The 14,107-nt window shown below is 48.3% G+C and overlaps 1 protein-coding gene across 2 annotated transcripts in view; it reads right to left on the reverse strand.

Moving 5' to 3' along the window:
* Nucleotides 1-260: 260 nt before the first annotated feature.
* Amotl1 (angiomotin like 1) overlaps nucleotides 261-14,107 on the reverse strand; it is a 91,167-nt gene continuing 77,320 nt past the window's right edge. For both annotated transcript variants that reach the window (XM_036192628.1, XM_036192629.1), the window contains 6 exons: nucleotides 12,728-12,877; nucleotides 8,926-9,116; nucleotides 4,966-5,091; nucleotides 3,767-3,993; nucleotides 1,377-1,664; nucleotides 261-721 (listed from right to left, as the gene is read on the reverse strand). In XM_036192628.1, the coding sequence (XP_036048521.1) occupies nucleotides 615-721; nucleotides 1,377-1,664; nucleotides 3,767-3,993; nucleotides 4,966-5,091; nucleotides 8,926-9,116; nucleotides 12,728-12,877 (1,089 nt within the window). In that variant the 3' untranslated portion in view covers nucleotides 261-614. The remainder of the gene's footprint in view (nucleotides 722-1,376; nucleotides 1,665-3,766; nucleotides 3,994-4,965; nucleotides 5,092-8,925; nucleotides 9,117-12,727; nucleotides 12,878-14,107) is intronic.

Genomic DNA, 14,107 nt, shown 5'->3' on the forward strand with positions numbered 1-14,107 from the left:
TCAGACAAGCAAAGCCTCACACACTGAGCCCACAAACCAAACAGCCAAGTAGGTGCCAAAACTTGCCTGTGGAATTCCCCATTACCTTGGATGTATTTTTGAAGGGCAGGCACACAAACGCACACACACATACACACACACACACACACACACACACACACACACACACACGCACGCGCGCGCGCACGCATGCACACATATGCACATGCATGCACATGTGCAACCCCATGATGGCAGAGAAACACTACATTATGCCAAGATGGGTTTTCAGGATTTCCAGCAGATTCTTCTTAAACCAAACCTAAGAGGCAAAGGGTGATTCCAAGGAAGGCCCAGCTCTTCTTTATCTGTCTAGAAGCCAAGAATAGGGGAAGCATGGAGCCTCCCATGACATACACTTTCTCTGCAATGGAAAATCTCACTCCTGTTTCTTCTCAACTCTGCTTCCAAGTCTGCATGCATCTTCTCCCCTCCTCTTCAGTCCTGTGAGCTGACTGCTTTGGTAACATGAAGTGTCCACACCTGTCCTGGTTTCCCAGTTACTATCATCTAGGTCTTCTCTTCTTTCAGCCATCTTTGTCAGCACGCTGGTGTGAAACTCCACAGGATGAGGGCTAGATGAGCACCTCCATCATCTCCCCATCTGGGAACTCGGGCTTGTGCAATGAGCTGCTGAGGCGGCTTCTGTGGTCTGCCGACTTCCCATGACCAGGAGAGCTCTCTGTCAAACAGAGGGCAAACATCAGCAACCAGGAGCAGGAGCCTTGGTTCCCAAGCATTTCTAATGTCATGGCCTGCCCGAGAGTCTCAGGTACCTTGGTGTACTCATGGGAGGCTGAGAATATCTCAGGGGGAGTACAGAATGACTGGTGGGAGGCTCCCAGAGAAGACAGTGTCTTAGGGTTCTGGGCTGAGTAAAAATTAAAAAAGAAGAAAGCTGCTGAAGACCCAAATTCCCCTATTTCCTGTCTGCGAAGATGCGAACAAGCAACCTCACATTTCAGTCCCGCCTTGCTGTACCTACTGTGATGGACTGTTCCCCCAAGCCATGAGCCCACGGTAAATCCCCGTCCCCTAAGTTACTTCTATCAGTATTTGTTCTACCTACCCCCTAGGAAGGGTAGAACACACATATTGCTAGGTCACTTGAGCTGGGTTCTCCTCTTCTTCAGTAATGAACTAAGCGAATTTAGACACATTTTAGTCCCCTAACAACGAAGAGCACACACAGTCTGAAAGTCACCGTGACGACCACTACTGAAACACAGGAGCCGGCTGGGCTTCCTCAACTTTCTACAGCTCCCATCTAGATTCCCTCCCTCAAGTCACACAGTCTCATGGGGACTCCAGGCGTGGTAGAGGTAGGGGCCACATACCCGATTTCTCCACAGTCCCTTTGGCAGCTGGATGTTTCAGGATGGGGCTGTTGGAAGGGGCGGTGCTCAGCCTGCCACGGCTGGGGAGGGAAGCCATGCTGGGCCAGAAGAGCTCAGTGCTCTTGTCCGTCTGGGTGCTACTGTCCTTGCTGCCTGTCTTGGCGTGGGTGCTGCTGGCCAACGTGCTGGCCAATGTGGTGGAAGCCGGAGGGGTCAATGCAGAGGCAGGTGTGGTCGGCAGCAGAGGGGCAGAGGCCTGGCCCTGATGCTCCTTCCCCAGCAGGAATCCTGATGGAAAATGAAGTGACTTTTCAAGGATGATCTGTTTCCCTCTATTTCCTTTTGTAAGAAAACTTATCTTTTTTTTTCCAGACTAGGGATGACTTCATTTATTCAATGATTTATTCATTAAACCTTAATAAGCAGCACGTGTGTGTGCTTAATGAAATGAGAAATACTCCTATCTTATGTCCCCAGTTCTAGGTAATTACATTCTGGGTGAAGTTGGTATTTGTATTCTAAATTCAAACACCTGAAAACCATAGCTGGACTGGTTGGGTATGTCAGAGGGGGAAAAAGACCCTTGCCACTCAGCCCTGCCAACCTGAATGCCACCTCACCACTGCCCAGACTCAGACACAGTGATCTAGACATGGGAGAGGAATAAATCTCTCCTGGGATCTGCTCAACAATTAGGAAGGTGGACACTGTCATCTCCGACACCTCTTCAAGTCCTGTGTAGGCATCTGTTAAGGTGGCCTCCTGAACCCTCAGAGTCCCTCCTGTTTCTGCGACTGATGATAAAGAGGTATACTGGTGTAGACAACATGGTCAGTCTTCCTTAGGCTGAGGTGCTCAACTCTCAGGCCTTGTGCTGAACTGCTAAATGTTGAGATACAAACCTAGGCATCAAGTGATGTGTACCTGGATGCATGTCGCAGATTTATCCTAGCGACATTTCCATCAGAACTGAATAATTTCAGATTCCTTAACCAGACCTGCCTCTCACTGGGTTGGGAGCTAAGTGTCCTTGGGATAGTCTTTATCATAGTTGTTATCCCCATGAATCCTCTTTGATAAGCTGAGGTTATAGGGGCCATCAGTCGAGAGACTTCAAATAGATGTTCTGGCTGAGAGTCTTGGATTCCCTCAACTCCGTGGGTTCATCTGGAAACCCTTATAGCCTGGAGAACAAATCAGCCAGATCCCTCTGAGGTCCTGTGCTGGAGAAAACTGACTTTGGGCAGAGCAGAGAAATGAAAACATGTGCTGAGCCAGAGACAGATGCCAAGGAAGGGTCAGCCCCTGGAGTTCCAGCACACAGAGGAAGGAACAGAGGACTTGGAAGCTCCCTCTCCAAGCTCACTGGCCCAGCCTGTGAGCAATCCTGTCTATTTAGGATACCACTCCAGCTAAGACCCACTTCTGGATAATTTGAAACATTCTGCCTGTACAACACAGGAAGACTCCTGTCCTTGACAGTGATTCTCTGGGCATACTTGCCCCATTATTTGCTTGAGCCTTTTCATGTCTCACAGGTTTAGACATACTGTGGAGCAGTTGCAGACATGGCCCAGGACGGAGTGACATTCTGAGAGTGTGGTAGTTTGAATGTGATTGGCCCTCTAATCTCACAGGGAGTGGCACTATTAGGAGGTGTGGCTTTGTTGGAGTGGGTGTGGCCTTGTTGGAGGAAGTGTGTCACTTGGGGGTGGGCTTTGAGGTTTCCTATACTCAGGATACCGCCCAGTGTGTCAGTCAACTTCCTGTTGCCTGCAAGATGTAGGCCTCTCAGCTCCAGCACCACATCTGCCTGCACACCACCATGCTCCCCACCATGATGATAATGGACTAAACCTCTGAAACTGTAAGCAAGCCTCCTCAATGAAATGTTTTCCTTATAAGAATTGCCTTGGCCAAGGTGTCTCTTCACAGCATAGAAACCTAACTAAGACAGAGGGGCTCTAGGTTTGTCCTGTTAAGCCATTTTATGTACTTCCTGTCAACAATATTGATAAGAATCAATGTGAGCCCAAGAGCTTGCATAACCTTTAGAATCTACACAGTGCTTTCATGTATCTGATTTACTCCCACAATCCAACATGACTGGCTTTTCTCCCCACTTGAAGAATGGTTAAACTGAGATGAAGTGGGGGGCTGGAGAGATGACTCAGAGGTTAAGAGCACTGGCTGCTCTTCCAGAGGTCCTGAGTTCAATCCCCAGCATCCACATGGTGGCTCACAACCATCTGTAACGTGGGCTGGTGACCTCTTCTGGCCTGCAGACAGAACACTGTATACATAATAAATAAATGAAAGATTTTTAAAAATTGAGATGAGGTGACATCCTGAGTCCTGGCAGTGACGGGGTCTCTGGGTCTGCATCTCACCTATACTCCCCTTCCAGGTCTTCTCTTCCTTCCTCTCTTCCGCCAGCTGGCTGCTGGTAAGTGAAGTCTGGCGGGAATGTGTCCCGGTGGGTGCTGCAATGGATGGGACAGAGCGGGCGGGCCTCAGACTAGAAGATTCCGTCTTCCCAGTGTCCTTACGGGACCGCTGCTGAAGGACCTTTATCATGGCATCCTTCTCTATGATTTTGGCATGGAGGTTTTTAATACTGTAAAACCAAACCAGAGAAGAACAAAACTGTGATTAAAATGCCATTTAGTTAGAAAACTCTGCAACACTTGTCTCAGGGATTTCCAGAGAGATTCAATGTTGGTGTACAGAAGCTGTCAATCAGCAGCAGCCTGCAAGCTGCACCCTCCACAGTAAAACAAAACAGTGTACCTTTCCCAGCGCCGTGGGAGACTGGAGGACTCCGGGAGGGCTGTGAGGATGACTATACCTATCTGCCAGGGACTCCAAGGCCTAAGCTGCTTATGGATCGCATTTGAGGAAAGAGTGGAGGAAGGAATACTGGGGAGCACAAGAGCTCTGGCCCAAGGCAAGCTAAGCTGTACCTGCAGGGTAGAAATGGCTAGGTTCTTGGGAAGATGACTTCTCTGTCACTTCCACTGATGGCTGAGGATAAGCAGTAAGCCTTGAGTTCTTTTACTAACTCTGATAGATACTTACTGAGCCTATTTCTGGCTCAGTCTGGAAGCCCTGTTTTCACTTCAGCACATGGAGACTCAGGACTGGGGTGCACAGGTGCTCCAGTAACATAAAAACCCCTGCTGGAAGGTGGGTGTCCATCAGAGGATCACACACACACTGATTGTTTAAAACTCTTTGCCTTTGGTGGGAATAGGTAATTCTGGATCCAAATCTCTGGACCTTGGGGGTGAAATTTCCTTCTCATTCTTAGCTCACAGTATTGTGGAGGTTATAGAAACAAATGCCTGAACTAACAGGGACATAATCATTCTCCAGGTATAGATAGCTCGTCTTCACTTGTCTCCCTACAGAACTGTGGTATGGAGCCATTTGCTTCTTCTCTCCAGGACAAGAGTCTTGGGGGCCCTTAGGCTCATGCCAGTTAGAAGAGAGAACAGGGTGCCTGGGGGGCAGGGGTAGGCTGGAGTAGGAGTGTACCAGCAGCAGGTATGTCCACTTAGATCTGGTGGCCACACATGGCTGTCCTTACGTGTATTCCATGTCCTGACACCGCCTGTTGGCCTGCACCACCTCCTCCTCCTCTGGCCAGATGTGGGCCTCCAGGGAGCTCTCGCCATAGCTGCCATTCCTCGAGTGGCTGACGATGCTGGTTTCCCTAGAAGATGAGACACACTTTGACTCAAGCCTTTTCCTTGGTCCTCTGCACAAACACACTCAGAATGGAGAGAGTGGGATTTACTTCCTAACAGATGTGTGCTTTGCATTCTAGAGGAAACCAACAGTCCTCTACCTCCACTATCCCACCTTGGGGGTCAGTCTCCATAGAGGCTGGAATGGGGAATGCTGTAAATACTTCATGAAAAGTGAGTGAAGGGCAACATGCTGGAGAGTGTCAGAAAAGCCCTCTGTCTGCCAGATTGTCCTAACTCTTGGCCCGATTTTCTTTCTAAACTTAAAGAATTAGGCACTAAGGGCTGCGCTCACTGACCTCGATTACCGCAGCTCTAATCTCTCATCAGAGACACTGCTTTCCACAGCAGGTGTGGAGTATCACATGCATCCACAGTGGGCTGAAGTAGCGAGTAAGTGATTGACTGCAGAGGGTGTCTCCAGATGGGACATGCAGAACACAAGCCCTACATCCAGGGATCAGGGCTCATCATGGAAAAGGGGCAGAGACTGGAAGAGCGAGAGGACCTGGAGAACTGCTGAGAAGTAGCGTCTTCTGGACACTTCAGGGAAGTGGCACCCATGAACTCTCAATAGCTATGGCTGCATAGGACCAGCACAAGACCATGCCAGTGAACATTCCAGCATGGGTGAGGAAGAGTCCATGGCTGCTGAGAGACAGTCAGTTTTCTTTAGAGACAACCGTCCTGCTAGGTTGTCTATGCCCCAGTGATCAGCCCTACACTACACATGGATACAGGCAACATTAATTGGACTCGGTAGGGCTCTGTGTGTGTGTGTGTGTGTGTGTGTGTGTGTGTGTGTGTGTGTACACAGAAAACGAGGACTTGAATTCCAGAGAGGCATATGGATAAGAGAGTGTTCTGGGAGAAGTTGGGTATGGTAAGGGATAGATAAGATTAAAAGCATTATACTCAAGCTGGGAGTGGAAGTACATGTCTTTAATCCCAGCACAAAGGATCTCTGAGAGTTCCAGGACAGTCTGATCTACAGAGAGAGTTCCAGGACAGCCAGGGTTGATATACAAAGGAACCTTGTCTCAAAAAAAAACAAAACCAAAAAAAGCATTATACCCATGTGAAATCATGTAAATAAATAAACAAAAGAGACACTCTCTCAGGAAAACAATATTCAATAATAAAAATCCCTTGCTTCTATTATCAAGGCTGTTTGCTAAGCTCTCTTGATGTTCTGAGGTGTGGAAGGGAGCCTATAGATGTGGTCTGCTGACACATGGATACTATCAGTACTGCAGTTGCTGCTGGCCTTGAACTTACTCTTTACCCTCATCCTAGCTCAATCTCCCAGCCACAGCTAAGCTCTGCCTCTATGTGCTGTTATTCAGTATTTTGCATGGGGGGTGGTAGCCACTCGACACATTTTACCCTCCTTAATGACAGCCACTAATGAGCAAGCACTTACTCACTCAGGGAATGGCAGCGCATGGCACACACGGTGTTCGTTCTTACAGTGTCTTCACAGACAGTGAAACTAGGACACTGTCAGTGAGGGAAGGGACCCAGGCCCAGAGATGAAGGACTGCAGAGCCCTTAACCATGCCTAGCATGGTTCCAAGTTCCATTTGTCTTTAGGAAGGAGGCCTCAGCAAAGATGCATTGTGATAAAACAAACACACGAAAGGGCAGGAGTGACACCATGACCCAGAAAAGTAAACACTGTGGCTGTGAATACATCAGAAAAGCAAATCATGGAGAAAGCAGTCAGAACACTTTGAACTACCACATAGAATTAGAAACACCCCAGGGTGCACAGAAACAGCTACACAGGACTGTGGCTAGAAACATTTCCCATCAAGTTACTTTGACAAAATTCTTGTGGCACCAGAGACAAATTTAAAAATTCATATTTATACTGCTGAGTGAGGTGGCAGGCACTTTAGCAAAAACCCAACATAGATAGCAAGTGTCCATAAACTCTGAACAAACACTACTTTGCTTTGACATTTGTGAAGTTTTAAAACCTTGCCCATACATTAAAACAAAACAAAAAACAAAAACCTTCTCTCCAAAATTCTAGCCAATGCTATCAAGGTGAATAAAGACCTGTGTAGGTCAACTGTCATTTTTATAAGGCCAGCTGTGTCTACTTGTAAAAGATTGTCCAGCTCCCATGTCAGCTAGGCTTGTTGATAGCTCCTGACAGAGGAGGGGGTGGGGAGGACCATGTGATCTGCAACCAAAGACCACTCTTCCTAAACAGCTGTCTGCAATTCTGCACTGACTACACATGGCCCAAGGCCTTGGAAAGGGCTGGAGGGTAGAGAGTAACCCTCTCCCTCTCCGTGAGTTCTCCAGGGGGTCCTTGGTGGAGTGCCATGGTTTGCCCATGGAACCTCCTGAGGAGGGCTAGATGCAGTTCACATTTCCCCCAGGGTAAGAATTTTAGTGCCATACAGAAAAACCAGTTGGTGTATAAAAGACCATATTGTTTGTTTAAAAATCAGTGCTTATAAATGCAACATGCACACCTGACTGAAAAGTCAGGACTTAATGACTGTAAACAGTCACTTTTGCCCATTTATCTGCAGCCAGTCAGCATGGAGACAGCACTGGGATTCCAATCTTTCTCAAAATAGGTTAAGTTGCCCTTTTCCCCTTGGATGATCAGGAAAGCCATGTTGGAATGACCAAATTGGGTTTTTTGTTTGTTTTTTAGTCTTGTTTTTATAGGATTTATTTTATTTTCATTTGTATGTAAGTTTGCTTGCACATATGCACACACAGACACACAGTGTAGGGGTGTCCACAGATGCCAGAAGAGGATGCAGGATGCCCTGGAGCTGGAGTCTGGGCAGGTAGGAGCAGAACGCCATTCCATCTACGAGAACGTTTTTGTCTTCAAGTAGCACTACAGCTTTAAAATTTACCTTGGCTTGGGCAGACGCCTCAGCGATTGCCATGCAAGCATGACCTGAGTATAAATGGAAGACTCTCTGAAAGCTCTTGAGCCAGCTGAATGGTGTATTCCATGGGAAAGTGTGAAGAGACCCAGTGTCAATCAAGGTAGAAGCTGAGTACCAACACTGTTCTCTGACATCCCCTCCTATGTGTTCCATGGCATGTGTGTGCCCCCACTGACATACACTCACATACAAGTGTATAAGAAAAATGGACATGAGTTAGGAAAGAGGATATAAGCTAATAGCGTTTCTATTTTTAATTCTATCATGGATTTTTTATTTTTATTTTTTGGTTCGGGTGGTAGATATGTGTATAAAGTATATTTGGTATTTTTAAGTATAAATCTAATATGAAGGTCTGCAGCTTTCCGTCCATCCTGAATACCAATTATAATTGTATAGATGTTCACTGAATTGTATGGACTTTGGGTCTGGTTAATTTTTCTGTGTGATGTTTTTATTTGCAAGTTTTTTTTTTAAATAATAAAGTTTATAAAATTTAAAAAAAAAAAAGGCAGATCTTGCTCATTGTGATAGGTCTCTCTGGACCTCCTTGGGCCCCCTGAATTTTTGGTTTTTCAAGACAGGGTTTCTCTGTGTAGCTTTGCGCCTTTCCTGGGACTCACTTGGTAGCCCAGGCTGGCCTTGAACTCACAGAGATCCACCTGGCTCTGCATCCCAAGTGCTGGGATTAAAGGCGTGCGCCACCACCGCCCGGCTGAAATTTTTACTTGCTTTTGAGACAAAGTTTAACTCTAGCCCAGGATGCTCTTGAACTCCTCATCCTTCTGGCCCAGCCTTCTGAGTGCTGGGATTGCACTGTCAGCTCTGTCCCCAGCCCATCTGTCTGCAGTCCTGAGCAGTAGGACCACCTCGCACCTCTCAGCTGTGGCAGCGGCAGCAGCGCTCATGGCAAAGTGCCGGATGGTGCTTTCTTCCAGGTATTTCTGCTCCCACTTGGTCATGTCAGCTTCCAAGGCTAGGATCCGCTCCTCCTTTTCTCGTACAAGTTCCATGAGGGCAGGGGCATTATATTCCGGGAGACTGGCTGGCTGGCCATTTCCATGTTTCTGGAGAAGTAAAATCAACATCATGATGCTCCAAATGGGCCACATGATGGATCACACCAACCTGGCCTGAAGAGGAACCCTGGGTTCTTCAATCCTACAGTGTCTACACATCAGCATCAGCCAGGCCCATGCTCCCTCTCTCCAGCACAAACCACCTCAATTCAGTGGGTCCCAGTCCCATGCCACCTCCATGTCCCTCTTTTTCAACCAATGCCCACATAGCCCTATAGAACACGTACTATTCCAGTTTTACATGGGGAGATTGAGCCCCTGAGAGACAGTGTTCATGATGTCCTTAGCTAATGCACAGCAGAGCTGGGTTTCAAATCCAGCTCTGGCTCCATATCTCAATGTAAACCATGCCATTGATATATACAAATTCAAGAACAAGATTTAGTCCTGGCCTCATTGCTCTTCCTCTAGATTCCAAGGAGCGGCTCCAGACTGCCTCCTCAGACATTAGAAGATAAAAACAGAAGGCACAGGAAGAAGACTGAGATGCCCAAACACGCAGGTTCTAGCTGCCAGACTGTCACCTGAGAAGGCATCAGGACCTGCCCTGCTGGAGGCCTGAGACACAGGGTGACACATGAGGAGGTGGGTGAGCTTTAGGGCAGGGCGAGCCCATTCCTCTCTCAGAAAGAGGAAATAAGGTGGATGCTATCTGGACATCTCTGGGACTGAGAAAGGTCATATTTTAGACTTCCTCCTTAACTCAAGTATACATAACCCATCTTTCCCCTTCCTCACTTCAGTCTGACACACTGTCATCTGGGGTAAATGAACCTCAGAGAGAAAGAGTAGCAGGAATGTCCTGTGGTCTCATGCACCTTAGACAAACATTCGACCATTGAGTTCTAGCCTGAGCCCTGTGCAGCTTTTCTTAACGGCAGCTGTCAGAACAGGACAAGCCTAATGTGCTTCCCTGAGTCTCAGGCAGATATCTTGCAAGGCTATTCTCTGCTGGGAGGAGGCAAGAGTCCTGCCCCATGGATCTAATGCTAGAGCCCATTCGCCAGACCAATGAAGGATCCTTGGCGCTCTGGCCATCTCAAGCCCCCACACTTCAGAGGAACAAGTCAACTCTGCTGAGGGGTGGAGACTCAGCTGTGCCCCAGTACTCGTGTGAAGACAGCACTTCTGTGTGGCATATTGACACTAAGCCACTCCAAAGTAGGGTGGCCTGGTCTTGCCCTTCACAAGGGTGTTAATGACTCTGAACTTGGTCACAAGGTGTGGTATGGGCTGCTTCGGAAGTTGTTCCTAGGCTGCCTATATGGACACCAGGAAGGGGCAGGCACTTGGGGGCTGTGAAAGGGTGACAGAGGGTGGGGTGGGGGTCAGAGGCTTTGGGCTAGCCTTTTGCAGACAGGCTGAACTTCCTTGTTCCAAAGGTAACTCTGAGTCACACTGGAGGACATGGGTGGAACTGCTCCTGCCTGTCCCTGGGCTTCATACCTTAGGTGTGAACTGGTGCCCTTTATAGCATCTGCCCCATGAATGGTTTAAAAAAAAAAAAGATTTATTTGGACATTTCTGCAAGGCCATTTTAACTATTTCTCATAAAACAATGAATGCTCGCTAGCAAAATCAGAAACGAAAAAGCATAAAGGAAGTGACAACAAAAACCCAATGCTTATCTTCTGGATGAACAGGCAAAGGCCACGGTTAGAATCTGCATCCCCGCACAGGTAGGACACAGCGCAACACTAATCACTTGTAAAATGATGCTGAGCACCAAGCTCTGCTCAGCTCTGGGGAGCGCCTTGCTCATCCTGGTCTCATGTCGGCCACATGCATGCAGATCCGCTATTAGCTTCCCCCAGACCCAAGTGTAGGCTGGGTGCTCTCCCCAGAGAGCCTCAGTCCTGACACTGCTGTTCTCTACAGCTGAGTCTGGTCTCCAGAGCACCCAGAGCGAAAGATCCACAGATGGACCATCTACCCACAGGGCTGGAAGCACATTAACTGTAAAAGAACATTCTTTCTGGTTCCAACTGAGCTCCCTTTGTCAGCCAGAGATCTTAAGGTCTACCATCTGTGTACCAGCCTTGCCCTCAATGGGAAGATGGAGGTCTCAGCAGCTGAGCAACAGAAAATGGCTGATGGAGAACAGGCTCTGTCCTGTGCCATAGTGAGCACCCAGAATAAATACTGGGAGCCCTTTCCTTACAAACCAGAACCTACCGTGGAGACAAGATGGGGAGGCCAGGGATGAATTCTTCATTTTCTAGAAAACATTGGCAGCGCTGTCCTCCTCAGCCAAAGGCACACTTCCAGAGGGAACTGCATGGACCTACCATGCTCTGTAGCTAAGCTGACCTGAAGACTCACTTTCAAGTGCAGGCACAACTTCCCTGCCCTATCCAGTAGATAATTCCACGGAGCCTGCCTTGCATATATATGCCAGAAGGCTGCAGAGAGAGCTCCCCCCACCTCCCTAGAAAGCCAGGTGTCTTAGTTAGGGTTTCTGTTGCTGCAATGAAACACTAGACCAAAAAGCAAGTTGGGGAGGAAAGGGTTTATTTGCTTATACTTCCATATTGCTGTTCATTATCAGAGGAAGTCAGGGCAGAACTCAAACAGGGCAGGCACCTGGAGGCAGGAGCTGATGCAGAAACCCTGGAGGGGAACTGCTTGCTGGTTTGCTCAGACTGCTTTCTTTGAGAACCCAGGACCACCAGCCCAAGGATGGCACCACCCACCATGGGCTGGGCCCTCCAGCATTGATCACTAAATGAGAAAATGCCTCACAGCTGGATCTCAAGGAGGCATTTCCCCAGCTGAGGCTCCTTCCTCTCTGATGACTCCAGCTTGTGGGAAGTTGACACAAAACCAGCCAGTTGACCAGGCAAGCCCCAGCACATCTGAGGCAGGAGCCTCTGGCTCGCCCGAACTGGCATTTCCTGCAGGAATTCTCTTTGCTGAGACATGTATGGACCCCGGGTTGGTATGTTCCTCTCTGTGCTGACCTTATGACCAGTGGTCAGGAGCAGAGCAGACACAGGAAGAGCTGTAGTTTCTGGACAGTCTTACTGCAGGGAACCCTGAGGTCCCCCCTCAACTGAACTCAGTCATCAGTGGGACTCCTGCTCACCCTTCCCTGCAGCTGGTCCTTGGCTTCCCAGTGTCACCACTGGAGACTCCAGAGAAGCTCCTGACTTTACCACTAGCCCCGTGAGGGGCCCTTCTCTGACCCACCACAGGCTCCCTAATCTGAATTTCTTCCCCAGCGCTGGCTCTCCACTGGCTACAGGAAAAAGCCAGTTTCTGCATTTGGCCAATTGCCTTCCATGGTTGCGCATCACCTCATCAAAAGCCCCCTCACACACTACTCCCTCCAGAGCTGCATCCAGCTGCCCTGGCCTTGCAACACTTTCAAGGCCCTGCCCGTTACATGTCTTCCTCCTCTGCCTCTGCATTCTTGTCCTGCATGCCCATCAAATCAACATCCACTAGGTAAGGTCAACTAAAGTGCATTTCCCCCTTTTTACCCTCAAGTCAGAGACTCCAGTGCACGGAGTCCATTCGATGGCCCTCAGGGGGCTTACAGGTGAATCTGTAAGCCATTCTGTCTGATTCACCAGCCCCTCGGCCAGCCTGCCCCTCACCTGCTGTGTCCTCAGAGCATCCAGCTCCCTCTCCAGCCAGGTCCGCAATCTGCGTTCCATCTGCTCTCGCTTCTCACATGCAGACTGCAGCTGGGTCAGGGCCTGCTGCAGCTTCTCAACCTTCTCCACATAGGCTTGCTTCTCTCGTAACTGAGGGGAGACAGTGGAAAGTGGACACCAGTGAGTGCTGCAGCTGGGCCGGAAGACAGCTGGAGCCCCCAGCCAAACTGCAGGTGTGTGCACCATCCCACTCTATCTCTCAGGAGCCTGTGACAGGCACAGCAAGATGGCCAGGAGGTCAGGGATGGAAGGCCCCTGAGGTGCCTGCTTTGGGCCTGGTGAACAGTTCTGTATTCTCTCTCATTACTTGTTTCTAATCATAGCACCTGCAGCCATTGGAAATGAGACCAATAAAAAGGTTTTAGTATTTAGAAATGCTTAGTCTCTAAAGTTAGATAAATAATCATAAACCAAAAGTTATTTACATTATCACAAACCATATCTGTCTAACTATACATAGAGCTGTGGAAGAAAAAAACCTGAAAAGATTTTTTTAAGGTTTATTTATTTATTATGTACAGAGAAGAGGGTGCCAGATCTCATTACAGATGGTTGTGAGCCATCATGTGGGTGCTGGGAATTGAACCCAGGTCCTTTGGAAGAATATTCGGTGCTCTTAACCTCTGAGCCATCTTTCCAGCCCCCTGAAAAGATTCTTAAGGTATTTGTCATGATTATCTGTATGATAGAAAGGCCATTTATGCAAGAACAGTAAGAAATTTATTTTCTAATTTTTCTCTAATAAATAAATATTTATATAATTAATACATGACAAATACAATGAATAAAACAATATGACATGTAATAAGTTATGTATGACTTGTATATGCGCATCTACACATATTGTATATTTGCAGTGAACAGGAGTGTCTTACTGCAGCAGCTTATGGGGTGACTTCCTCCTCTGCAGCTGCAGAGCTTCCTACAGGGACAGGAAGGGCAGTGAACACCTGAGGCAATGACTGAGGAAGTGGAAATGAATGGCAACTGATTACATAAACATAACACAGGTATGGATTTAGTGTCGTGGCCCACAGTGCCAACCCGAAGCCTCAGTACTTGGCACTCTGTCTGCTCTGGGAGTCTGGCTCACATTCACAAATCCAGGTGTTTTCTAGCTTCCTGAGAATCAGCTCAGGCCAAGAAATAATGCCAGAACATTCACTGGATCGGGTGCTCTGCAAGAAGACAGCAATGCTGTTTTCCTGTCTCTATGGGTTACTCAGCCCTGCGCTGGGCACAATCCCACAGGCAGGCTGCATCATGCCGGGTCTGGCAGCCTGCTGCCGAGGGAGGCCTCTGGCTGTGCAGCTGCTCTGC

This window comes from Onychomys torridus, chromosome 7, assembly GCF_903995425.1.
Source record: "Onychomys torridus chromosome 7, mOncTor1.1, whole genome shotgun sequence".
Classification (NCBI taxonomy): domain Eukaryota; kingdom Metazoa; phylum Chordata; class Mammalia; order Rodentia; family Cricetidae; genus Onychomys; species Onychomys torridus.